The sequence below is a fragment of the Rhea pennata genome, chromosome 4 (assembly GCF_028389875.1).
Source record: "Rhea pennata isolate bPtePen1 chromosome 4, bPtePen1.pri, whole genome shotgun sequence".
In the NCBI taxonomy this organism is placed as follows: Eukaryota; Metazoa; Chordata; class Aves; order Rheiformes; family Rheidae; genus Rhea; species Rhea pennata.
This window is the reverse complement of record NC_084666.1, coordinates 9,769,883-9,795,347: the sequence shown is the minus strand read 5'-3', so window position 1 is coordinate 9,795,347 and position 25,465 is coordinate 9,769,883. Positions and strand designations below refer to the sequence as shown.

At 37.4% G+C, this 25,465-nt stretch overlaps 1 protein-coding gene across 3 annotated transcripts in view; it reads left to right on the top strand.

Moving 5' to 3' along the window:
• Window positions 1-24,867, top strand: part of ZFYVE28 (zinc finger FYVE-type containing 28) — a 153,995-nt gene extending 129,128 nt beyond the window's left edge. For 2 of the 3 annotated variants that reach the window (XM_062575259.1, XM_062575260.1), the window contains 5 exons: window positions 8,010-8,164; window positions 8,739-8,855; window positions 9,792-9,896; window positions 21,740-21,843; window positions 22,807-24,867. In XM_062575259.1, the coding sequence (XP_062431243.1) occupies window positions 8,010-8,164; window positions 8,739-8,855; window positions 9,792-9,896; window positions 21,740-21,843; window positions 22,807-22,938 (613 nt within the window). In that variant the 3' untranslated portion in view covers window positions 22,939-24,867. The remainder of the gene's footprint in view (window positions 1-8,009; window positions 8,165-8,738; window positions 8,856-9,791; window positions 9,897-21,739; window positions 21,844-22,806) is intronic. The other variant, XM_062575258.1, reaches the window with a different exon arrangement.
• Window positions 24,868-25,465: the final 598 nt, after the last annotated feature.

Genomic DNA, 25,465 nt, shown 5'->3' with positions numbered 1-25,465 from the left:
TTACCATTGTTATTCTGGTCAAGTTAGATTTGTTTAAGCTATACAAAACAACAGTTTAATTCTTCATTAATGTTTGGTATTATCATTTTTGTTTTTGTCAATGAATTACTGTTCACAATTTTCTTTCCCCTTTGTCTATAGAGCTGCTCTTTATGGAAAGAAGGCTGATAATTGAAAAAAGGCTGGTGTAATTGCTTTGCATGTACTATACTGGAATCATGGAAACAGAGCGCAGTGAGGAAAGCTTCAGGAAGACAGAAGGGTGTTATACCTTGAGAAAATCAGAATGGCATCTAAAATAAATGTTATTCCTGCTTAATGATTTTGAATTGCAAACTGCATATGTATGTTTTAGGCATTTGTGAGTCTATGCTGTTTAGCTCTGTAGCTCTGTCACTCAAGTGGTGTGAGAGCGATTAATATTCATATTGATAGAGACCATCATAAACAGGCTGCAGCGTAGAATATTTTTGCTTTACTGCTATATCCTTCGCCCTAACAAGCAGCTGAGCAGTACCAGCAAAAAAAAAAAAAAAAAAAAAAAAAAAAAAGTCAGTGTTGATAAGGTCTATTGGCATTTGCTTATGATTTTAGTCAACTAGACATACATGACTGAAGCAGATGTCTGGTTCTTCACCAGCAAGATTCTTCTTGATGTGTTCATGCCTGTCTTGTTCTTCAATTTTCACGAGCTTACAGTTGAGCTTGCAAGACAAAAAATAAATCTCCAGATGGTGGTATCTTGTAAACTGTTGTGTTCCCCTTTAAAAATGTTGCAAGATATTTCTAGGTAGAATCTTTATCTATCTATGTATCTATAACATATTCATGGCTTTGTGTTCAGTAACAAGTGTCTGATGTATTTTTTTTTTCTCAAGGACTCAGGTGTTTTGTGTGAACTACTTGTTAACAGATGCTTACTACAGTGGGAAGGTGAAACTTTGATCTTTCCCTACTTAAACTGTAATCTTTGTATTTAGAGAGTTAAAATGTCTAATATGATCGAAGTAAATTAAATATAAAATGTATTCCTCTCTCTGTAAATTAAGTGAAATAGGGCAATACGTTAAGCTGACTAGAATTAGTGGCAGAGGCAGTAAATTTGTTCCAGCAAAATTGCTTGGCACTCTAGAAGATACAATTTTGGGGCAGTATCCTAGGTGGCATATCATCTGGCATGAGACTGACAGAGAGTGATAGTAGTCAGTTAGTGTTATTGTGTTTATGTAGCTCACTTCTGATTTTCATATTTAGTAATTTAGTCACATTTATAATTATGTCCATTTTAAGGATGTGTAAGATCTGTTGTTGAATGTCACTTGGTGTTCCCTGTGCTACTAGTAGCACAAAATAACAGCTTTCAGAAATTTGATTTTATTTATAAATTCCCCCCCCCAAACTTACAGTAGCATATTTAGGGGTTTTGAGATTATGTGTAATAATTAAAATCACAGTTTTGCAGAGTTCTTGCACTGCCTATAGCCAAAATATGTTGTAAAAGCACAATCATGTTTAGGAAAAAGAGGATTTCCTCATACTTAAAACAGCATTGCAGTTGAAAACTGAAGAGAAAGTTTCCTTTTTCTAACTGAAATTTTAAAGTTCCACTTCGTCGTTTAACTAGTGTTTCTGAACTTCTGTGGCTATATACAGAATTCCTGGGCGATTCTCCTAGACCTTAAGATGTTTCAGCACTTCAGCTGGTTGTTTTTTGTTACTTTTTGAAGGAACTCGTGGGGGCAAATAAAGAAATGTACTAATGAGCTCTAGCCTTCAGAGTTCCTCTTGCTGGAAAATGGTTTTCATTGCTCCTTCTCCATCTCTGTGCCTATCACACACAAGATCTGTAACTCAGGACAGCTTTTAGTGGAGCTGGATGTTAAATTAATTTGCTTTTTATTATACCATACAGTATAGCTTCTTGCATAACACAAAAGACATTGCTGAGCAGCTGTATGAAATGCCTCTTTTCCTTTAGAAGGGTTTGTATCCTGCATCAGGTAGCAAGGTTCTATCCATCCTGTATCAGATTCTTCTGGTTTGAGGATAAGCAATTAGAGCTGGGACTGAGACGTTTCTATCCCCGTGTTAGATGGCAGAACTGACATTTTATACCATTCCCCCTAACTTCTTACCTGCTTCTGTGTTTCACTTTCATTTTTTCCAGATTATTTTTTTGAGTTTAAGTGTTTCTATGCTCTAATCTCATATTATTTATTTTGCAGCATGATTGAATGTTTCTGAGAACTTTAAACGTGTGTTTGATTACAAGAAAGATTACAAGAATGATGGATTTGGGAGAATCTTAATAGAATCTAAGCAATTTTAATTTGTTGCATTTTCATTTATTATTTATTCTTGAATTTTCCAGTATCCTTTGTCTGGCAAGTTTTACCCCTTTTTAGTTTTTTTTTTTTTTTTCAGAAATGCAGTAAATATGATGCCTTGCAAGTGTCTGACATTCAGCTTTGTAGTAAGAAAGCAACCTTGTTGATTAATAATGCTTTATTTGTTCATACTTATATTTATAGAAATTTTATCTGTAATGAACAAAATAACTATGTCAAAGGAAGTTGGTAATTCTTGGACTTGCAGTATTGTTTTATTTAATTTCTGCTTAGAACAGAGAATTTTTCCATTCTTCTGAAAAGACAAGCCAGCGTGGCAATGAGTTTGAATAAGCCAACATGACAATGCAATGGGACAGTTGGCTAAAGAGTTTCTTATGGTAATTATTTAGCAGCATGCTGCTTTAACACCTGTGTTTTTTGGGAAGTCCATCATGATGTGCAAGGAGAGAGCTCTGCAGTCTGAGGTGAGAAGGGCTGAGGAAGGATTCACAAAGCTGCTCTTCAAACAGAGTGGACAGCTGCTGAAGCTGCCAGGGTCTGGAGCAGATGTTCCTACTGAAATCAAACTCAATAGTCTTCAGTGCTAAGGAAGTTTTCCTGATTGAAGATATCGCTTAGGACATATGGCTGATCTCATTAGCCAAATTGTTTATTTTAATCTCTTGCCCACTTCAGCTGGGGCAAAAAAGCTAAGTAGGGGCTTCTGCAAATCTTGCAGTGTGTGAAAAATGCTTCTGCTGTTGTTGAATTCAAAAGGTTGACAGCAGATGGGGCTTCTCGCATGTGTCCGAAAGTGTCTGGAACTGGGCACTGGTAATGCAGCTGGTAACAGTGAAATGTGTTAGAACTCAATTTCTTCTGGTGGTGCTTAGCTGAATTGCACCAGCTAGAGGGATCTGTATCTGCATCTGCAAGTTTGGAAGCCCTGGGAACTGGAAACAATATGAGATTTTTGTCTTGAGCCTTTTCTCTTAAAATAAGGATAAAATACCTAAGACATTGCATGCAAAAACCCTCTTAATAAAATATTATGATTAAAAAGTTAAGAAATTTCTGAATTAAAGCTTTTATTAATCTGCTCAAATATAGCTTTTCAGCTCATTCATTAAAATATTGTCCTTAAATAACTATGTGCTACTCCCCAAATAAGAAAACATATTCTCAATTTGTCTAGAATGATTCTAAAATTGATTGTACACCCCTCCCACACTTAAAATAATTATAAGACAACATTAATTTTATTAATTTAACTAAATACATAAAATAATAGCAGGTTTCCTCCCAACTGTATCAACATTGGTACATGTTAGAAACTGAAGGATTTTTACACACTGTTTATTGCATTTCTTGTGAGAGTAACCAAAAAAAAGAGGTGCTGCAAAAAAAGGCATGAATAGAGGCAGCAAATATTAGTTAGAGAAACTATAAGAATGTGGCATTGAGAGAGATTTGGTCTGACTGCTGGCAGAAAGGAGCTTGGAACTATAAGCAAAGAAATCACGTTCAACTCTAGAATTTTTCTTGTGTCAGAGAAATTAAATGATTGTGTAGAAAAAAATTGAGAAGTTACACGATTGCTTTATAGTATGGGAAACAAGAAGCAAAAGGGAGCTTTTGCTGATAAACATATGTTCATATAGGTTTGTAGGAATAATGCACACATACAGTCCACTTAGATCTGCAGTTAATTAACTTCACAGTTAATGTTATATGCTGCTTCTAACTATTCTTGTGCACTTTGCTGGAGATTTCCAGAACAAGCAAATAGAAACCACTGCCATCCCAGTATTTGTATAGTATAAATGGACTAAGTAGGCTCCCTAAATTTATGTTGACATTTTTCTAGCAAATGTGTGATGTAGCTTGTAGAATTTACAAGTGTTTTGCTCTTAGACATTTAGTTGGGATGAATTTGTCTTACTTGGAACTTGATCCCTCTTAATTTAAAAGTATCACCAACGATCTTCTGAGATCTGTACGTGAAAATTAGTCATAACTAAAGACATTACCTAAAGTCAGAAAAATAGAGGATGGTCTCTCCTTTTGAAATTGGTGACATTGTTACATAACCCAGAGTAGAGCAGATCTATGAAGGGTTTTTCTTCTTTGCTATAAGTGACCACCTGCTGCTTTTAGTTGAAGATTTCTAAAACCAGTCATTTTAGTTTTTGTGAATCTTTTGAAATCAGAGTAATTCGGTTGATTTCTTTGTATATTCTATGCAAAAACCCTCTTAATAAAATATTATGATTAAAAAGTTAAATTTCTGAATTGAAGCTTTTCTTAATCTGCTCAAATACAGCTTTTAAATTTGTTTGCTTGTTATTGTGTATTTAATGCAAGTTTGAGAGTTTGTTTGTGACTAATGGGGATTAGAATTAGAGAGAATCTTGCGCATTCTGCATTCAATTCAGAGAAGATTTCAAGTTTAATGAAACAAATGCTTCTAGGCAAGTTCGGAAGGAAACATCAGTGAGTTAAAGATTTCTACTGTCACTGACTGTGTGAGCACAAATATAGCACATTTATGTTTGGATTAAATTTGAATCCATTGATTTTGGTTGCTCAGTTTGAGACTTTACTGCTCTTGGTATTTTTGGATGAGTGTCAACACTCGGCAGCATTCAGCACGAGGCCTGAGGTATCACAGATGGTTAGGTGAAACGCCTGGCAACTTCTGCAAATGTCAGTTGTAACCTTTTTGTTCCACAGTCTTGTTTTCCATTATGTATAGATACTACTACTTAACCTGGCTGTAGATAATCCTTTGGAATTGGAAAGCTGTAAAGCATGTTGGTTCCACAAGTGAAAGGTGATATTATATACAGTGACAGTACTGTGTTTTGCTTGTTCATAGCTAATTAAATTTCATAGACAAGCTTTAAGACCAAACATCATTTCTAGAGATACATATTTAAAATGCTGAAAGAGGACTGCTAGTCTCGCAACGTGATAAATGAAGAGTCGTTTAAAATAATAAGTAAATGCTAGCCAACTCAGATATAAAGCTGATTTATTGCATCTGCCAGAGAGTATTTGTTCCTTTATAATGTATAAGCAGTTTTACTGTTTGGAGTCAACCTTTAACATAAAGTCTTCTTTCTTGATACTCACCTTCAGACATATTAACTTTGCAATGTTTTCACAGTATGAAAAATAAATACGTGATGAGCATTGTTTATATGATAAACACTTAGCAAGGGGAATTCCATGTTTACTTTTGTCTTATCTCTGCCTTTATTATTTTCTTTTCAACCTAATTCCTTGGGTAATGCAGGGCTCTCTTCAACCAAGAAGCTGAAAAAATGAGGAAACCTCTCTCACTACCTTGGACTGAAGTATGGTTGTGCTTGTTCTGCAGTGGTAGTCAGTTCTGCAGATTTTGGCACTGAAGTGTTCCGAATTGGAGTATAATCTCCTGATGTTAGTGAAATGCTTCCTACATGTCTAGTATCAGCTGAAAATTTTCATCCATATTATGTGAGTTATTCCCTGCAGAAGTGGTATTCCCTGCAGAATTAGAAGACCAGCTTGTTTGTAAGAATAATTTGGCCATCAAATAAGTTGAACTCTGCAGGTCAAAATTCGGTTTTATTTTCTATGATGTCACTTTAAAAGTCAAGAGAATCTTTAATATTTGCACAGATGCACTCACAGCTGTGTGGGATACCCTGTTATAGGAAAAGCTAGCTACTCACCTGAAATGGTTAATTGCTCTGTTTCTGTCCTTATGGTATTTCTCACTGCCTCTACACTATTTATTTTCTAGTTACATTCTTGTAGAATAAAATGTATTTTAAAGTAAAGAACAGATGGTCATTAGTCATTCTCTAACAGTCATTTCTGCCTAAATCTGACTCGGTCCTGTTGGTAAAGGCAGAGTAATCGTTTCTTTCGAACTCTGAAGTGATTCTTAGATCCAGGTTTGAATCGTTCTGGAGCGTTCACGTTTCCTCTTTGCAGGGCACCGGCAGTCCTGAATACAACGTGCCCTCTTTCCTGAACGTGCTTGACTGGGTATTGTACTTTACGTGCAGCTCCCTGGGCATCTGAGTGCACGTGACAAATGTGTGTATTGCATCCCACAGTGCCAAAGCAGTTCGTATGTGCTCTGTACTAGGGATTGCGTGTGAAAAAGCCAGCCAGTCTCGTGGTAGGACATTACTGGTCTTAGTGACTCACCACAAAATCCAGCACAGAAGGATCTGGAACAGCCATAGGTAAAATCGTTCCCCTTGGACACAGGAAGACGAGACTATGAAGGTGAACAGTGATATTAGAGCTAGAACTTGTTCAGGAGGGTGGAATAAGCCTTCCTTTCTCCAAAACTGTAAGGGACTAAATATTTTATGTTCTTGAAAGGTGGTTTTCACAGCTCTCTGCCCAACACAGTGCTCCTAAACATTTCTTCAACCATGTCTTGGAGAGACGGGAGTTAACCTTGAACCTCTAGCTTTTTTTCCCCCCTGCACTTAGATTTTTGCGTAGTTTAGCAGTTGCAAGGAGATTCCTGTAATGAGACTACGTAAACAAACTGTATTTGTTCAAGTCATTAGGTCTTCACTTGTCTTGAAGAGCAGCATATGCTGCAGACGTTTATATCACTGTAAGATAATTTTTTTTGTACAGCCAAAATGCAGTTAGAAGTAAAACATTCTACCTTTCATAGTTGTTGGTGAGATGAATTTCATTCTTGTCTGAGGGGAAAAATTGGTTTATATTCCTCTATCTCTGAATACAATAGAGTAAAATGCATGTTTCCTTCCAGTCACCAATGAATCCTTAAAACTTCAGTGTAATTTCATCCTGTGCCCTACTACCAAATCAGGATATTTTTTTGTGGGAGAAGTGCTATGTTTTCCCTCCTGCCTGCCCCCCCCTTTTTTTTGTATGTACCTTGATTTAGAGGTAGTTCAGGTAACTCCAGATTACCTGAAGAAGGATTCTGACTAAAACTTCCTAGAGGGTTTTTTCTCTCTCTTATGAAGAGATGTAAATGGTGAACAACCCTCTGCATGGCTTTTTAAATGAAGATTAGATGTCTCTAGAAGACATTTGGTGACACATTTTAATCTCTTTGGTTTCAATGAGCCATTCTATTATAACAGTTTGACATTTGACAGTAATCACGTTATGTAAGAGGAGTAATCTAGCTCTACTATGCAGACTTTATCACCTTTCTTTCAACTTTTTCTGTAATATCTGCTTTCTAGTGACTCTCTATTTTAATTGAGAAATTCTTTTTTCAAATTAACTTCTACTTTAATTTCTAAGTTGGCTGCAGAATTGACCTTCTCATTTTCAGACCAATATTCCCCTTTTGGATTTTTGTTGCAGTTACGGTCTCCAGACTGAGCTTTTAGTGGAAGCTAATGTGAAAAATGGCACAACGCTTTGTAACAGTAAAGGGGAATACAATAAAATACAGACAAATGATTTTCTACTCAAAAGTTGTTTTGTAACTGTTGTACAAAGTGAAAATCAAACTCGATAGCAATTGATTGTGTGTAGATTAAATTCAACAAGAATTTACAACAATTCATTCTATTTTACTCTAAAGTATTTCTTGAGTAATAAATCCTTTACAATTTACTGAGCAAACTGAACAATCAGATGAAGATTTACCTTACTATTTCTTTATATTTTTTTCTCCACTAGCAGTTTAATGACAAGTTCTTGTTCATCTGATGACATTGATCAGGAAGAAATTCAGCTTGCGTTGCAGGCTGCTAAAATCGCCACCAGAGAAAAGATCAGATCCAGATTTCATGGCAGCAATGATCTTATTCACCGGCTTTTTGTCTGTATCTCAGGTATGAGAGTGTCTTTTTGTTCTGAAAGTAAACCTTATTCACCATTTTCTCTGACATGCATAAAGATATGGGGTAGTAAAACAGACTCAGATAACAGAGCCAAAAGACTGTGGTTTGGGGCCGAAGTAGACGGGTCTAGTAAAGTCTGTTGTTTGAGTGATACCAAGTTCCAGAATCAAATAATGCCAATATCTTAGATCTATGGTGACGAAGAGTTTGGCCATGCAACAGGTTCAGTTTTATAGTGCTTCATTTTTCTTGGTGATGTGGTCTGTCTTAAAGGGATGAAATTTGATCCAGCAGTTATGTATTGATGTGAACAGAATCTCTCTCTTTCTGCCAGAAGGACAAGAAAAACATATAAATCAAATTGCAGGTAATATAAAGGCCAGGACATGATTTGGTATTATGGTAATTTAGTTTTAATTAAAAGTGCTATTTTTATCACTAACATAAGCAAGTAATCTCCTCAAGAAGAAATACGAGACAGTTACTAACTGCAATACATAAATTTAAATAATTGGGGGATAGTAATGGTCTAGTAATAGTTCCATCCTTTTTTTCAAACTCTTAGGTGTTGCTGACCAATTGCAGACAAACTATGCTAGTGATCTGAGAAGTATCTTAAAGACTTTATTTGAAGTTATGGCAACCAAACCTGAAACAGAAGACAAGGAGAAGCAAAAGAAAGGTGAAGAGATCTAAATAATTTTTTTTGGAGGGATAGGGGATTTCTATCATAAATTTCTGCTAGTAGCTGCATGTGGGTCCATGAATTATTTGGCAAGAATTTCCTTAACATTTTGTTAAATTTCTGACAAGGCTTCACTGCTCAGTCATTTGACCTAAGCTTAAATCATGGAAGTAGACTGTAAACAAGATGAAGTCAGTAAAAATATATGTACATAGGAGTATGTCCTGAAGCAAATTTTGAAAAAGTTAAGGCTTTCAGAGTGCTTCTGCAAATTTCCATATCCACGTGGCTAACGGACCAGTGTTTCTAGCCAGTATGTTCATCATATAATATATGCAAAGTCTGGACTTCATGGTTTTGGGGTTGTCCAGGTATTATTTCACAACGGAACTTGTCTTGGTTTAGTTTACCAAAACAAGTATGTTTTGAAGATATGAAAATATGGTAGTCAACAGTACTTAATTGGAATCATTTCTAATGGGTGAACTATTACAAAGAAAAAAAAAAGGAACAATTTGTTGGCAGAAGTAAGCATAACCAAAAGTATGGGATTATGGAATGAAGTTTCTCCTTGATTTATGTGATTTGATGTGCATGATTCACCTAGGGAATCTCTGGCTGTCCTCATAAATATTTCTTTGTGAAGGATCCAAGTAAGAAACTGGGAAATAAAATACAAGATGCAGCTAAACTACTGGAAGAGAGGACTGGATGTCCTGTGATAACATTGTCTTTCATTTCTGTTGTCATTTCAAAAAAAGAATAGAGGAGGATACTTTTAAATTACTGTTTGTGTCAAGGCAAAGAAAAGGCAAGAATTATAAGAAGGTACATACAGATGCTACTGTAATCTAATAAAAGAAATCTGACCATGAACATTTTAAGTGCAAACTGGAAAGTAAAAATTCAAGTACTTTTTGATTTGTTTTGCAGTTAATCAGGGTTTAAGGAATGCAGCATTGGAAGACTGTGCTTTATGTCAAGAAAGTATATCATCTTCAGAACTTGCAGCAAAAGCCAGAGATGGGGACTTTGAAGGTATTTCTTATTTCTGAGAATTAAAATAAGACAAAACTGAGGTATAAAAAATAGTCATTAAAGTAAAAGAAAATGCATATAAAGTTTGGCTCTAGAAAGCGAGTGTAAGATGTTTTCATAGTATGGTATGTACTGAGCATATGTTTTCTAGAACTTTTTCTAACAGCCTCGTGAAACTTTGGCATATGCAAATTGCCCATTCCAATATGAATGCCTTTGTATCAGTGCAGAAAGGTTCTGCGTAATAAAAGCTTTAATATAATGTGTGACATTACATATCACAGGTCTCAGCTATGTAAGATGCAAAACTGTAAGCAAGGTCTTAGCCAAATCTAAAGAGATCTTTTATATCATTAGGTGTGCATGGAAATGATAGTTTTTTCTCCAGAAAATGTACTTTTCATATATTCTGCACTTCTATCTTCAAGGAGAATGGTCAAAATATTGCTGTTACTGTTTTCATGTTCTTTGCAATCAATCAAGCCCATATTTTCTTGTAAATAAACTAGAAAAAATAGTTGTAGGTGACTGTTCTAAGGGTGTGCCATAAATGCTTATATTACTTGAATCTCAATGTACAATAAGAGTGAAGAAAGAGCATATTTAAGTCTCAAAGTTTAGATCAGTATTTGAACACTGAAAGCTCAGAGTTGTGTTGGGGTTTTCTTGTTTATTTGTTCATTTAATGGAGCTGCAGTAGTGTTTAGCTTACAGTCATGGACTATAGCTCTAGTGTGGTAGTTACTGTATAAACAGTGAATAAAAAGGCATCAGAGACCTTACAGTCGAAGAGTAAGAAAAGAGAAAGTAGGTCTATGGGATATAGCAGACAAGAAAACAGTCAGCTTTGATCTAATCTTCAAGACAAGGTGATGGTTTCAGCACCTCAGGAGCCCAGTTATTGGGTAGATAATACTCCTGTGGTTAGGTGACAAATACAAAACAACCATAAACTATGAAACTGTATCCGAACTTCCCTGAAATTCAGCTGCATGGTAACTTCACTGTGCTTTAAAACCTTGTTCCACTGTTGTGTCTCCTTGTTTGGGCATGTGCAGGGTCTAATCACATGCACCACTGTTCTTCCAGTCAGAGGTTTGAACCCAGTATGACTGAGATCTGAGTGATAAGCAACTTAAATCTCAACTTGAATGTGGAAGGGAGGCCAACAAACAAGAAATGTTAGTTTGTCATTTGTAGTAAGATCAGAGGTTATAGTTAAAAAAAAAAAAAAAAAACAAAAAAAAACACCTCTTAAAGATTAGGTTTTAGAGTAGTGCTACCTAAGTTATATTATGTTTGCATAGAACCTGTAGTTTGTGGCTATCCCTTCATTTGAAGGTAAAGCAGGCTAAAGGATTTCAAATAAATCTATTTTAGAACAACAGGGCTAATTCATATATAATGCACTGTAGAAATAATATCTTTTCTCTTTTCTGAAAGGTGATTTTGAAGCAGATGAAGAATTGCTCTGTAATAATTTTAATTGACTTTTCTATGGTGCCATAACACAGAATGTGACAGAAGATGCAGTGAAGAACTGTTTCACATAAAACAATTTTTTAGTAAAATATGTACCATGTATAGGCTATAGTTGAACAGAATGCAAGAGATTATTCATTCTCTACTATTTACATTTATATTCTTTTGTTTTGAATCGATGACGGTGCTGACAATGAATTTGACTTACAGAGCTCGAAAGCAAGTTATTCTTAATTGCAGGATGCTAACTAACCTTCTCACAGTGGATGTGCATTTTGTTACAGCAGAGTTGCTTCACTTCCATGAAATGTTGTTTGGCTCTTAGAGTTCCTCAGCCTTTCGTAGAGTTTCCTATGGGTACCAGGAAGTTTTGTGTTTGGAGAAGTGCAGCCCCTGGACTGGAACATTATTTATTGAAATAACAAGAACAAACAGTCCTGGTACTTGGGTGATGTTCTGCCTGGATACCAGAATCAGCATGGCTGCCACGGCACAGTGTTCCTCATGCTAACGTATCCTCTGGGCAGGGCCAGTTAGTCCATGCTCTTGCAGATATTCTGCTGTTGATACCCATACTTGCTCACTGGGATGGCTTGGGCATGTCTGAATTAATCTCTTTGTAGACATTTTCTGGAAGTCTTATCTGGGTTCTGTTGGAAATAGCAGTGCTATAAATCCTTCCTCTGAATAAATCCATACAACCCCACTGGCTTTAACTGCACCTCCTTCGGTCTGCTCTGTTACTTAGCTTTCAGATTTCCTGATAGGCAGAGATTTTCTTTTGAGATGAGGCAAATGTCACAAAAAGATGAGGTGTGGTGGAGAGCATGGAGGTAAAATTCACCTGGATGAACTCTGCCTTACAAGCATGAAACTTCTAAAAGGTCTGCAGAAAGGAGCGTTCTAGTGGCTTGGTTTGTTAAATTTGCCTACACTGTAGAAGCAGCTCTTCAATGTCCTCTCCTCCAGTACACTCCTGACCCTTACCCATTCTGGCAGAGGTCACAGATTGTCACTGTTGGCAAAGCTGTACAGACTTCTCTTTGACTGAGGCATGCAGTGGTAGCTAATGGATACATGGTTTTGTTACTCCAAAAGCATCCAGTGTGTGGCATTACAACATGTTCTAACCTCAGCAGCTATGTGTGTTTGCCCCCTAGACCTCCCTAACTGCCTCATTTCTGCAGGTCACTGTGACTTTGGCAAAAACACTTGGCGTCAGTCTGTGTCCTAACGTTGTGCAGAGGGTGTGGAAGCCGCAGCTGCCGACTTTGTGCTGGATGATGTTTGGGTGCGGATGAAGCTGTCTGGTCGTTGGGGCAACCTTTGCTGATGGAACGCTTGTTCCGTGCCTCTTGCAGTGAGCCTGGTGGATTTGTCCCCCAGGCCAAAAACGGACCGCAGGCCACCAACAGGAATGCACTGCAGTTGTCACTGTAAATGATTCAAAACAAAGTCTGTTGACAGCACCACACTGAAACTAAGTGTATCCTTTCTTGTACATCATTTCAACACTTCAGGGTCACTCTTAGTGATTTTAACAGAAAAAGAAAGTTTAAAGCAAATGAGCACATCAGTAGGTCCTCTGTTCTGCCATCATGGCGGAACACAAGCATGTATCGAATTGAAAAAGTCCAGTAAGCTATCTGCTGGGAAAGCTATTTCCAATTATCAAATAAATCCCTCTTACCCAAATTACCAAATATTTAAGATTGCATCCAATTAATGCTAATAAAAAAGTAAGTTCAGAAAGCCAAACAAATAATTGAATAGTTTTAAGATTCAGCTGAAGATTCCAGCCTCTATACAGATTATGAAGATGAATCACTTGTTTTTGCAGATTTCACATTCTTACCCTGTATTAAATCCACCAGCTGGTCTTGGTCATAAAACAAATATGAATGTTTATTATGAGCCAACTGACATTGGCAAGGGTATAAGAGTTAAAACCTGTGACCTTCTGAATGTTGAAATACAATAAACTACAGATTAACTGGCATTCCAAAACAAGAAACATTTTCAAAAATACAGATGAGCCCACAGAAAAAAAAATATACATACATATATATATATATATATATACACACACACATCTCTCTCTCTCTCTCTCTCTCTCTATATATATATATATATGTATATAGCTGTGATTTTCTAATGTTCTAGGATTTTTTTTTCTAGGAAGCAAATGTGTTTATACTTCAGAGAATATATAAAGTAGTTTATTTGTGTTTAGAGAATATGTAAAGTAAATATATTTATATTTTCCTAGAATATAAGGTGAATTTATACAACACTCCCTAAAATGAGTTTTAAATATATGACCAGAGCACAAAATTTTATTATGATGAGGGCCAGTAGTGACAAAGTTCTGTATATGAACTGAAAGCAAACGGTAGTACAGTAGCTCAGAAAAAAGGCAGCTTGAGCTCTTTGCTGATAGATGAGAGCACACATGGTGCTTGCTGTGCATTGCAGCAACAGCAGAAAGGGCTGGTGTCTCCTCCTCTCTTGTGGTCCTGCCTTTCTCCCTGCGTGGGGGGTGAGCTACCAGCCAGCGCACCCACGAGCACGAGGGGAGAAAGTTATCGGGCAGTTCCCAAGCTCAGGTTGAGGCAAACTGTTGTTGGGTAATAAGCAGAACAGGAGGTTTTTATGTGACTGGGAGTGGGCAGAGAGGGTTACACACAGGTTAAAGCAAACCTTCACATCTGAAAATTTTTAGAAAATTACTCCTCAGTTAATGCAGTGGGAATGTAACCCTGCTGGGACAGAGCTGCATCGTTCCTAGACTGCAGTATGTGTTACAGCATCTTAGAAAATATATTGGGGAAGCAGAAGTCTGAAGTCTTAAGCCATTTATGTGCATGGGATATTGTTTCCAATCCCTACAAAAATCTTGCTTTGTATGTGCCTGCAGTTTCCCATATACATATAGTAACTTTTAAATTTTTGTTTCTACAAAGATTTTTATTTATTCATTTCTTTATTAATCTGTAATTCTGATCAAGTCTAAGTCCCTGGTCACCACATTTGCAAACATTAGGATAGTCCTGGTGAGCCTGATGATTTTAATAGTTATCTTTGCTTGGCTAATCTGAGTTTTGACCATACTAGGGTTTTGGGGTGATTTATCGCTCAGGAAGATTCATCTATTGGGATTCAGGGAGGTTGAGTATTTCCAATGTGTCAATGTCATGCAGTTACAGGCAGACTAAGAGAAGGTGAGTTATGCTTCTGGTCTAAGAACACACAAGGGATTTAAAAACTGGAAAAATTTTCAGGAAAAGAATAATGTGTTATGAAGCTGTTTGTGCTCCATAAAAGTGTAATCACTGTAGCATCTCAGCTCTTTCTGTAGCCATACATTCATTTCCCCTCCCTTTCCCTCTAGCGTTCGTATGGAACTGCCCTCCTCACTGCCATGCAGTTGTAACTCCAACCATGAAGGATTTGCCATGACTGCCGGTACAAATAACTGTTTGCGCCAAATGGCGTTAGCATCTGTTTACTGTGTAGCAGCATGTTTTTACTCCTTGATCCCTTTCCATCTCATAACGTTCCAGCCCACCCGCTTTTGCAAGGCACAACTCCTTGCTGCTCTCTAACCAGCGACGCTAACACAATTCAGTAATTTATGATCCCAAGGCTCAAGCTCTTGTTCTTTTTGCCATATGGAGTTGCAAGGTCAAGGAAACCCTCCCATGCTCCTCTGTGTGCAGAATCTAATCACTGTGAGCCTAGAATTAGCTGTCAACCCCATCCGAATGTTTCAATTTTTCTTTTGTTATTTACACACCTATGGCTCTCTGTTATTTATAATGATGACCAGCAACACTTTTTAAATGAAAGAAGTTAAATTGTTGCACAGTTCAGTGGCCAAACATATTCTGTCTGTGTAACTTTTTTCCTTATTCAGCAGCTCTGCGTGCATTGTGTAAGAGGAGAATTTAGTACTGAGTTTTCCAAAATGAGCCAGTGTTTTATAATAAACTGAACATATTCAGTCTTGCATGTAAAACTACTAGATTTCCAAATGTACTGTTTTTAGGTAGTATTTCAGTAATTTGTTCTTATTTAAGGTTAAAGAACTTGCACAGAGTCTCTTACCTTTTAAAAGACTATCTCCCTCTATCTGAACTGACCAATATGAAACTTGAGACTTTACTGCAGGAGGAGGGAAAACAAGCCCATAGGTACTTGTAAAGCACAAGATTTTTTTGGCTTCACAGTGACTTAGGTATTTTGATTAAGTTTAAATTTTTCTTTGTCCTAAAAATACATATATCAAATGTTTCTGGGATTTAAAACCTAGGTCAAAAAGGTGTCAGGAGAGAAATATTTGCAATCCATGTGTGTGTTATTAGAATAAATAATTTGTAAATCTCAGATTTGGGGGCTTCAGAATGTATTTTTATTTTGTGGTCTGAAAAGAACTTGAGATGTTTAAAAACAGAAAAAATAATTTAAAAAATAGTTCATGGAGAAACCTGAAGGAAAATTGTTTGATAATTGTTGATGACTACTACAAGGAAAAATTGCTATATGGAAGATACAGGGTCAAATTCTCAGGTCCATCTGATTTAGAGTAAAGATTTGAACTTCATCCTAGTGGAAGATAGTCTTTTCTATCAGAGTTGTTTTGTTTTTTGTAAACAATTACTTCATTGAAAGAGAGAGTTGCTGGTTATGTACCTGCAGAGAAGGGCATCGTCATTCAAGATCATGTTGAATCAGAGCAGAGGTTTGAACCAGTCTACCAAAGCTGTGTGCTGTGGTGAGACCATTCTAGATTTGTGCAGAAATTCTGTCCTAAGAAAGCTTTGACAAAGCTGTCCTAGAAGTTAGTAAGTCTCTGCCTCTGCTTTCTCTCTTGCCCCCAAATTTTCATTGTATAATATTGTTGAAGCAAAAAACATTTTCGCAATAAATTTCAAACCAGCGGTAATCAGCACTGACTACAGTTCTTCACTGAGATTGCGTTAGCGCAATATTCTTCTAGGAATCTCGGGTAAAATTTAGAGGTTGCCCAGAATGACATGCAGAAAATTGTATGTCAGAAGGGACAAAAAGGTTCATTTTACAATGGCAGTTGAAGTGAAGGGTAAAGCCATGTCATCTTAGTTCTCTGCTTTCTGTACTTTAAACTGTAAGAATTTACTATGCTTCACAATTTCTGCTTCCATCAAAAGAGTTATAGCAAGCTGATCTGACCTTTTTTGCAGCTGTGAGCATAATGCACTTTGACGGCTGCAGCAGTCTAAGTTCAACACACTGCTGTAGGAACAGCCCTCTTCAGGTTAGTTTAGTAACAGTACAATTAGGGTTATACATGAAGTGCTCTAAAATCTAATATACATTGATCCAGAAAGCATACAGTTTGAGCTGTGCAGAAATAGTATTTGGTAAAAGTGGAAGATTCAGAAAGGTTTCTTTCTCTGAATTGCCTGGCCATAATGCAAACACTGTCACAAGTTTTGTGTTTAGCAGGTGGTGTTCTACAGGCTGTCATGATGTTCTTGCTTTCCAGTTTGTTTTCTTCCAGGCTATAGATTTGCTAAATTAGGCCTTCTTTTAGAGCTCTAATGACTTTATGGGTTTTTTCCTCAGCCCCCAGTCTCATGTGTCTCAACACCACCAAACTTACCCTTCCTGGAGAAGGGTTCGGTGTTACTTCAGAGCTCTGTGACTCAAAGGTGTCAAAGAGATTGGATTTGTACAGTGTCCTCTCATCTGAGAAAGGGTTCAGTTTTCGATTCTCGTCTTTCTGCCTTCAGAGTGGCTACTGCCAAATGTCCAGCCCCTCACGCCACCCAGTAGGAACTGTTCTAATTAAAGACTATACTGGCGTTGTCTTGTAGTGTTGTTAGAATCAACACAGATGGATCCAGGTCCTGGCTCAGCAACTCAGACTCTCTTCTCCCTGTGTTCTGTGACACAGAGATGTTACCCTTGCTTTTGTCAGATTAGATAGGACTGCAGCAGATCTATTGCACATATTTAAACAAAATGAGTTTCATATGTGCTTTTGGACAATGTTTCCAACTTGTATCATTTTTGTTGTGATTAGGATTTTTTCTTAAAGCTCCAGCTTCCTGGGCTTTTGTGACAATTTTAAGTTTTCATAGAGCAGAATGAAACTACTTTAGCTAAAGGGCTTGCAGAGACAAAGAAAGGTGAACTCTAAAAGCTACAGCACAGCTCAGCTCAAAGGCGATAGAATTTCATGATTTATGAGCAAGATTATGAGGCAAGATTTTTGAATAGTTAAAATTTAACAATCCTTTTTTTCTTTTTCTTTTTTTAATCTGTCATCTTTGGTCTTCACAATACTTGACTTTATCTTGAGCCTTTAAAAAAAATCTTCCTTTCTCTAGGCTTACGTTTCTTACTCAGCTAAATGCTTGTTTCTCTTCTTTTTCCTGCCTTTTCCCTGTACATGCTTCTAATGTTTTTACCTTCTCAAATTTATCTCTGTAGTCTTTCTGTCTTGTTAATTCCCTCCCTTCCTCCTCCCTTTGATGTTTCTGCTGTGGTCTTCATCTGCTTTCTAACAGATTTCTTTTAGCCCTTATTGCATGATAAAGCAATGGGCCAGTTAGCCCACAAACAAGATTTTCTCTCCACTCTGTGTGCAAATCCCTGGAGCACAGAGAGACAGTGCTTTAGGATATTTCAATTTGCTGCTGCATGCAGAACTAATGGAGCAGTATAGCCAGCAGAAGGACCATAACATAAAAAGCGTACTAGTGCAGTGCTACTGCCCTGCTTCCAGCATGCCTTCAGGATAAAGCTAGGAGTTTAATTTATATAATTCACTACACTCATCATCGTACTGAAGCTTTATACTCTCATGAGACTGCTCTTCAGAGAACACTTCCAAAACCTGTTCTATAAAAACCCTGATGACTCAGTCATTAATATATGCAAGTTGGAAGGGCTGCTCCTGTGGTTGAGTGAGATGGGGCTTGTGAAGGGGTCTAGGAATGGAACTGAAGGTGTCGAGTCCGTTGCTGTTGGTACCTGCATGGTGTGAGGGAGGCTTGAGTCACTCAGAGCTTCATCTTTCGTGCAAGATGCTGAGCACTTCTGCTCTAACCCAGGATTGCATTTAACCCTGCATTTCTAAGCAAGTGCATAATCTCAAAATAAAGCTTCTGTTTTTGTAGTCAGCGTAAGGATTTTTTTTCTGTCGTAAGTGGAGTTAAAAGCATGGGGCTAAAGGCCCCAACGTTTTGTATTCTGAATCTTATTTCCCCACTGCATTAGTGTGTAGTTTTGGACAAGGCATTTCTCTTCTGATTTCTCCCCACCCCCACACAAATAGACCGACTTACCAACTGTAGATGGGTGATGACGATTAAAGCAGTTAGTGTTTGCACAGCATTTGTGATGTTAAAAGCTGTTACATAACTAAGTGTTACTATTTGAGGGTGTGCTGCAGTGCAGCTGATCTTGATGCTAGGAAATTGGATGTCAGGAGGGCACTAAAACCCAGAAGCAATACGGCACAGTGCAGGTCCTGTTGACCTGCCTTGCTGTTGTTGAGTCACTGTCTGGGAGAAAATGTACCCTTTAGCTCACTCTACTGATGCACTAATGTTAAGGAGTGATGAATGAGCTGACACGATATTAACAGAGGTAAAAGAGAATTCCTCTAATTTGGGAAAACAGTCTGTGTAGAAGCATATACTGTTTTTATACATTAAGTACCAGTGAGATATGATTTTTTTTTTATTATGCCATCATTAAAACAAAGATTGCAAATGAATTTATCTTGCAGTAAAGTAAATCTGTAACCATAGACTATGGGCTACATGGTTATTGTGGGTGTGTAAGTTCTCTGTTTATCAAAATACTTTTGCTATCTCTGACATACATATTTTTACCCTTTTTTCTTTTAATTTAGCGTTGGAGACAAGCCTATACAAGGCCAACTCCTCCACACCCACCCACCCACCGCACACTTTTTCCACACTGCTCATCAAGGGCAATGACAGAAAAACAAACAAACAAAATCCAAATGGCAAACACCTGCTGATAAGAAAGCTTCTTTCTGCTGATGAACTCCATATTCTCTGTAGTAGAATTACTTTAGCTTATAATGCATCTGCACTAATCATGAATCTCAAGAAAGATACTCGGTTTTGGTACTAGCTTCTCCAGAAGTTTCAATTCCTGATAGAGTTTACAAAAAGGGGCTGTGTTTTGTGGCTGTTCTCAAAGCGTCAAAATTAATAGCTACGCTAAAATGAAGGTTACTGTGTTCAGCCAGTTGGTATATCGTAGGTAGCAAAGTAGGCAACTTACCAAACTGCTTCTACCAGATCTGGGTTCATATGGTAGGGAGACCTGATAGCACAGAGCTTGCAGAACTTAATTTTGCTGTCCTCAAAATCAGTGAGAATTGAGGGGCAGATTAAATCCCTGTAAACAGAATCAAAGCTGTGTAGTCTAATGGCAAGTTTTAAACAGAAATATCTTTGTTGGCTTGGTTATTTTCCATGGAATACATGTGACATCCGAAGGGGCCTCCTGGATGGAGAACATGGAGATCCTCCAAGGTCACCAGGCTTGCTGTGATTTCACATCAGAGATTCTTGCAAAAGTGATATGAAGTTTTCAAAATCCACATCACAAACTGATATTAGGAGTAAATTACACCAAAGAAATTACATGTAGTACCTAGGGAGGTTGCAGAAAGAAGGAAGAGAAAAGAATGAAGAGGAAAGTTTCTGGCTTTCATTGCTATTAATGCTTAGACTTAAGCTAGTAGTCCTGCATCGTCCTACTATGACAGGGAAAAATGTCTTTTAAGGAGGATTTTGTAGCAGTTCAGTTCTAACTTTTTAACTCTGCTGTTCCCGGGGTTGAGGTGAAGGGTTGCCCTGTGCAGTCTCCCTTTTTTCCACCTCGTTGGTCATTTCTCTGCACACAGACTTGGTTTGGTTGTTCTCCCTATTGCTGTGACTTTATCAGAAAACAGCTCATTCATTAAATGAAAGATTCATTTCTTTCCTAGTTTAATTCCCAGTTGTATCAGAGGATACAACTCATAAAGCTGTATCAAGAATTGAAATTCTTGTCCATTTTCTATTTTACTTACCTCCTTTTTGAACTTCTGCATTGAATTGTATATCCTTTTTGTTTTCAAGCTGATAAATGTTGCAGTATGACAAATACATGAAAACTGGTCACAGCTATGTTTAACAGAAGAATGCAGTGGAAATTATGTGGATTTTTCATCTAATTATCTTCAGTAATTGTTCATTCTTTTTGCCTGTAGCTGCTGTGCACTTGGTCTCTGTATCAAGTGCACCGTATATTTTTCTGCTGGAGAGTACGCTTCTTGAGGCAGGTGTTTTGCTTCTCAGGTATATGAATCAGCAGTCACATGTTACATACTGTAAATAATACCTGGAGAGAAGCTGCACATTGGGACCTGGGATAAATATATCTAGCAGTTCATGTTCCCTTGTGTCCATAGGTTGCTTCTGGATAGAAGTTGGCTTGCCCTTGGTTTAGATTTTTATTAACTCGGTTAAGCAATCAACTGCATCATTTCTACGCTCATAATTTTAGACTCTCTGAGGTCGTGTGGGCCTGTCACTAGTAGAAGCGGTTCAAGAGAAGCAGTAAGCCTAATACATCTTGATTTGTAGAAAACAAATCATTTCATTGCTTTGCTTTTAGGAAAGGTTGTAGAGCTCACAGGAAAAACAACCTATTAAAACATACTGTCAAGGATAATGGTAGAGTTCTTTCTCTGCTAGTTTTTGTGCACTTGATTTTGCATTTTTGCTTTAATTGCTGATAAAGCAGACTTCCAGTAAGAGCACTAATAGTTAGCAAAGAGAAATATGAGGTCCTGAGTTTATTATCTGTAGGATTGCTTGCCTAATTGAAGGAAAAGCAGTCAGCCTTTCTGTAACAGACTGAACAGGTTAGAAGTGGCGTCAGCACTCAGCTTGTTTTGGTGGTTGATTGGCTTGTCAAAAACACTTGTGTTCCAGATCTGCTTATCTTATCTTTATATTTCATTTTGCCTCTCTACTTTTCCTTGCTACTTTCACTTGCAGAGGATATTTCTCATTTCAAGTCCAAAAACTGCCACGCGCTGTTTCAGTTTAAACACCTGCTGCGCTCTGCATCAAAGGTAGCTGCCTCTTAGTGAAATGGGGAGTGATTCCACTTACTTGTTCTTAAACTTACCTAGTTTCTTGTTTACAAAGCACCTTGAGACACTTAGATGAAAGCTGCTGCTCTTATTTTATTCTCACTACTCCCTTGAGGATCTTGTAATCACATGTTTGTTTTTATTCCTTTTTGAACTATGTTCCCTTTTGTTGCTGTGTTTCTGACAGATCCTCCTGACTGGGTTCCAGATGAAGTCTGTAGCTACTGCACCGCGTGCAAGGCTCCTTTCACAGTCATTCGCAGGAAACACCACTGTAGGAGCTGTGGCAAGGTAACGACTCTATTAAACGTGTGACAAAATGTCAGCCAAAGAGAACCATAAATTCACACACACCACAGGAACTCAGCTGCACAGCGAAATGCATGCTCTTCACCAGGATTCTCAAAAGTGACAAATGTTTTTGTATGTCTTCATTGTCAACTGTTCAGCTTACATTTAGAAAGGAAGGGGAGGGTCTTGAATTTCATACAGTAGTAGACATTTGCCTTCTAAAAAATCAGAGCTCCCTACTGAGGTCTTAGAATCAGCACCCTAAATCGAGAGTCACTCTAGACTACGTCTGTAAGCTTTAATGAACTTCAAAGTCAGTGCTGTGCATAGCCTGTGCTGTGAGGGGGATCAGTGGCCTTGTTCAGTGGCCTTTTGCTTTCTTTATAAGCCTTTACAGGAAAACTGCAATGTATAGGGCTGCTGTTTTGCAAGTTTGTTGAGGAGGAGGAGGGAGCAAGGGAGAATAAAGTAGTTGTGTGCCTTGGATAACCAGAAATCTGCAGTCCCATTTCGCTTGCTTTCTTACTTGCTGGTCAAAAATCATGAGGATAGAGAAATTGGTTTTTTGACTTTAATAGTAGACTCGTGTGAGTAAGAACTGTGGGGATATTCACAGATGTTGCCCTAGACTTTCTCTAAGGTCAGCATGGCTTGTTTTCTCTGGATGAGCCATCTTTTCTCTTGACCTATACAGAGAAACTGGTCTGCATTGGCTAATGTTAGTGCTTGCTAAGAGCGGTCAGAATAGTTTGTCATTGGACTGTGGATTGCCTGCAGAGGACTATTAGCTGACATGATGCAAAAGGTGGTGTTCCCAGTACTTGGTGAACGCAGTGCATACACTCTCTCTTTTCTTGAAATTGGTGAGCACGGTGCATACAATCTCTCCCTTTTCTCAAAATCAGTTTTGTCCCATCAAGTTCTTTAAAGGAATTAAAGTGAAATCTTCCTCTTGTTTTTCAGATCTTCTGCTCCCGCTGTTCCTCTCACTCTGCTCCATTACCTCGTTATGGTCAGATGAAGCCTGTCCGTGTTTGCACTCACTGTTACATGTTCCATGTCACTCCTTTCTATAGTGACAGAGCTGGTATCTGACATATTAAACTAGTGATGTGTCTACTGGAGTCTTGCACGGACTAATATATTTGACCTAAGCCAAGAATTAACTTGAAAGAGGGACCCTGTGAGGGCATGTAGGCTTTGACATCCATTATTATAAATTTTGTACAGACAGTTTTTATTGCATTTTATTACGCTGCTAAAGGGAATTATGAAGCGTCTGTAGCTGTAAAGCTACAGTACTGTCTTCCATAAATTTATAACATTAATGTTACGATGCCATATGCCGAACAAATGCACTGCGTGGAAAGAAATAGGGTTTAGAGAACTGAACAAGCATTGCTGCTTATCTTACGTGCTAAGAACAGAGTAGCTGGTTAACTAGTTCATCACAGCAAATCAATTCCAAAGCTAGGACACTTCTGCGCTCACTACAATTCTAGCATGGCTGTGGATGTCAGCTCTCTCCCTCCAGTTGCGGTTTAGCTTTCCCGTTACTGGGTTTTTGCTACCTAGGCTAGGATTAATTAAAGCAAAAATATTTCAAAACCGTATTCAGTATTTATGAAGGCAATTTTTGTTTGAGTTGCATAGGAAGAATGGAAGGTCCTGAAGCAGTATGTTTCTGTTGCCTTTCATTTACTGAGCTGAGCAATAACTCTAAGTTGTCTTCTAAAAATTCAACTTTCTAACTTATAATTCCATATTTGGGGATTTTGAAATTATTTATAGCCTGCATCACTTATGCTAAATCCTGTTAATAGAAATATAATACAGAGCTTTGATCTCTATATCGACAACTAAAACGTAACAAAACACTTCAGTGGAAATGATTCCAAGTGAATGATTTACTGTTAAAGTACATATTTTTGAAAGAGTTTAGCAGCAAAATTCAGTAAATGTGACAGACAATTTATCCCACACTGAGTTTTTGTTAAATGATTTTAAAAAGATAAGTATGTAATGTTATAATATATTCAAAGGTCCTACAGAATGGTCAACCAGGTAAGGGTTCTTGTTGTCCACCTTTGGCAAAGTAACTGTAAAATATTGCATACTGTTACTTCACTCATGCTAACACCTCAGAAACATTTGTATTTATTTGAAACACTAGGAATTAATTTTTATTTCCACTTGGAGAGGAAAGAAATAAGATTCACATGAATTCATGCTATGATCTTGCACAAAATATTTGCAGTAAGAGCTCCATGAGCACTGAGGTTTCAAAAATGTTTGGACATGCTTTGAGTTAGCCACATTAAAAGTAAGATGCTGTGTGCTGTGGTTACAGAGGAAATGAGATCAAGAGCTCTTTGCTGTATCCCCTTTCCTGACTTGCAGTGTTACACAGCATGTTTCAAGACGATAAATACAAAAAAAGGATGAGGAAGTTGTTTGCAGTATCATACTCAAAGATTGTCATTCAAAATGATAAAGCAAATCTGGCCAGTGTTGTTGGGTTTTTTTTTTTTGTTTGTTTGTTTGTTTGTTTTTGTGGACATTCCTTTGTCATGTGGTTTTATATTCAGTGTTAATGAGCCATATAAGGATATAAGAGTTTGTTGGCACTACTGTCATTTTGAATCAGATGAAACAGCTTCACTTAGTTTATGTGTATTGCACAAGCCTTATGATGCTGTTTGTAGAGTATTTCAGCTATAAAATGTTATCCTCACCTTATTTATATTTTTATTATCATTTTTCCAAAATTTTTCTCATGGAGTCCTTGAGCTGGACTGTCAGATTCACCAGAACTTGAAAAGGCATGGGGTGGGTGTTCGGTGGGAGGTGGGTAATGTGGTGCAAGCAATGATACTTATTCAGGCTTTAATCTCAGGCTTCACATTGCAATGACTATTGCAGTTTTATTTTTAGAAAAACAACAAATATAATGCTTCTTTTATAGGTAAAAAGAATACAACAAACTTCAATTGTGAAATAAATATGCACAAAAAGTTGCTTCTGTGAAAAAAGAATCTTATTTAATGGACTGAATATTTATTCAAGCTTGTTTTTATTTTGTAAATGCTGTAATTCAGAATCATTTCCATAAATATGATATTTAAAGATCTCAAACACTATAGTTTCTTATGTAAATACAGACTCCTATTTCTCTTACTGAAAAGCACAATGACTATATCAATACTAATATACATTTGCCTCAAGGAAGACTTTCATCTTGTAATCTCTTCAGATAATTAAAATGTCAGGACTTTCTACTTCCATGTGCTGGGTTGCTCTTTCATTTCTGGTCTGTTTACACACAGTGACAGCTGACATCCTGTCAAAGAAACGGCCTTAATTCTGTCTTGCTTTGCCCAGTTTGCAAATAACATGAAAGAAATGAGTTTAAGTTAGAAAATGGAAGTCACCCTTACACAGAGGAGTGGCAAATCAAGGCCTGAGTACTAACCTGTCATTTAAGATTTAACATGTTTTGTGTTACCCCTGCCCCGGCTTAAACTCTCCCTTCCCCAAAGATCTTGTGTCAATGGCCACTTCACACACATTTGGTCTGCCTGTAATCAAATCAGAATAATTTATTCTGAGTAATGCAAATCTG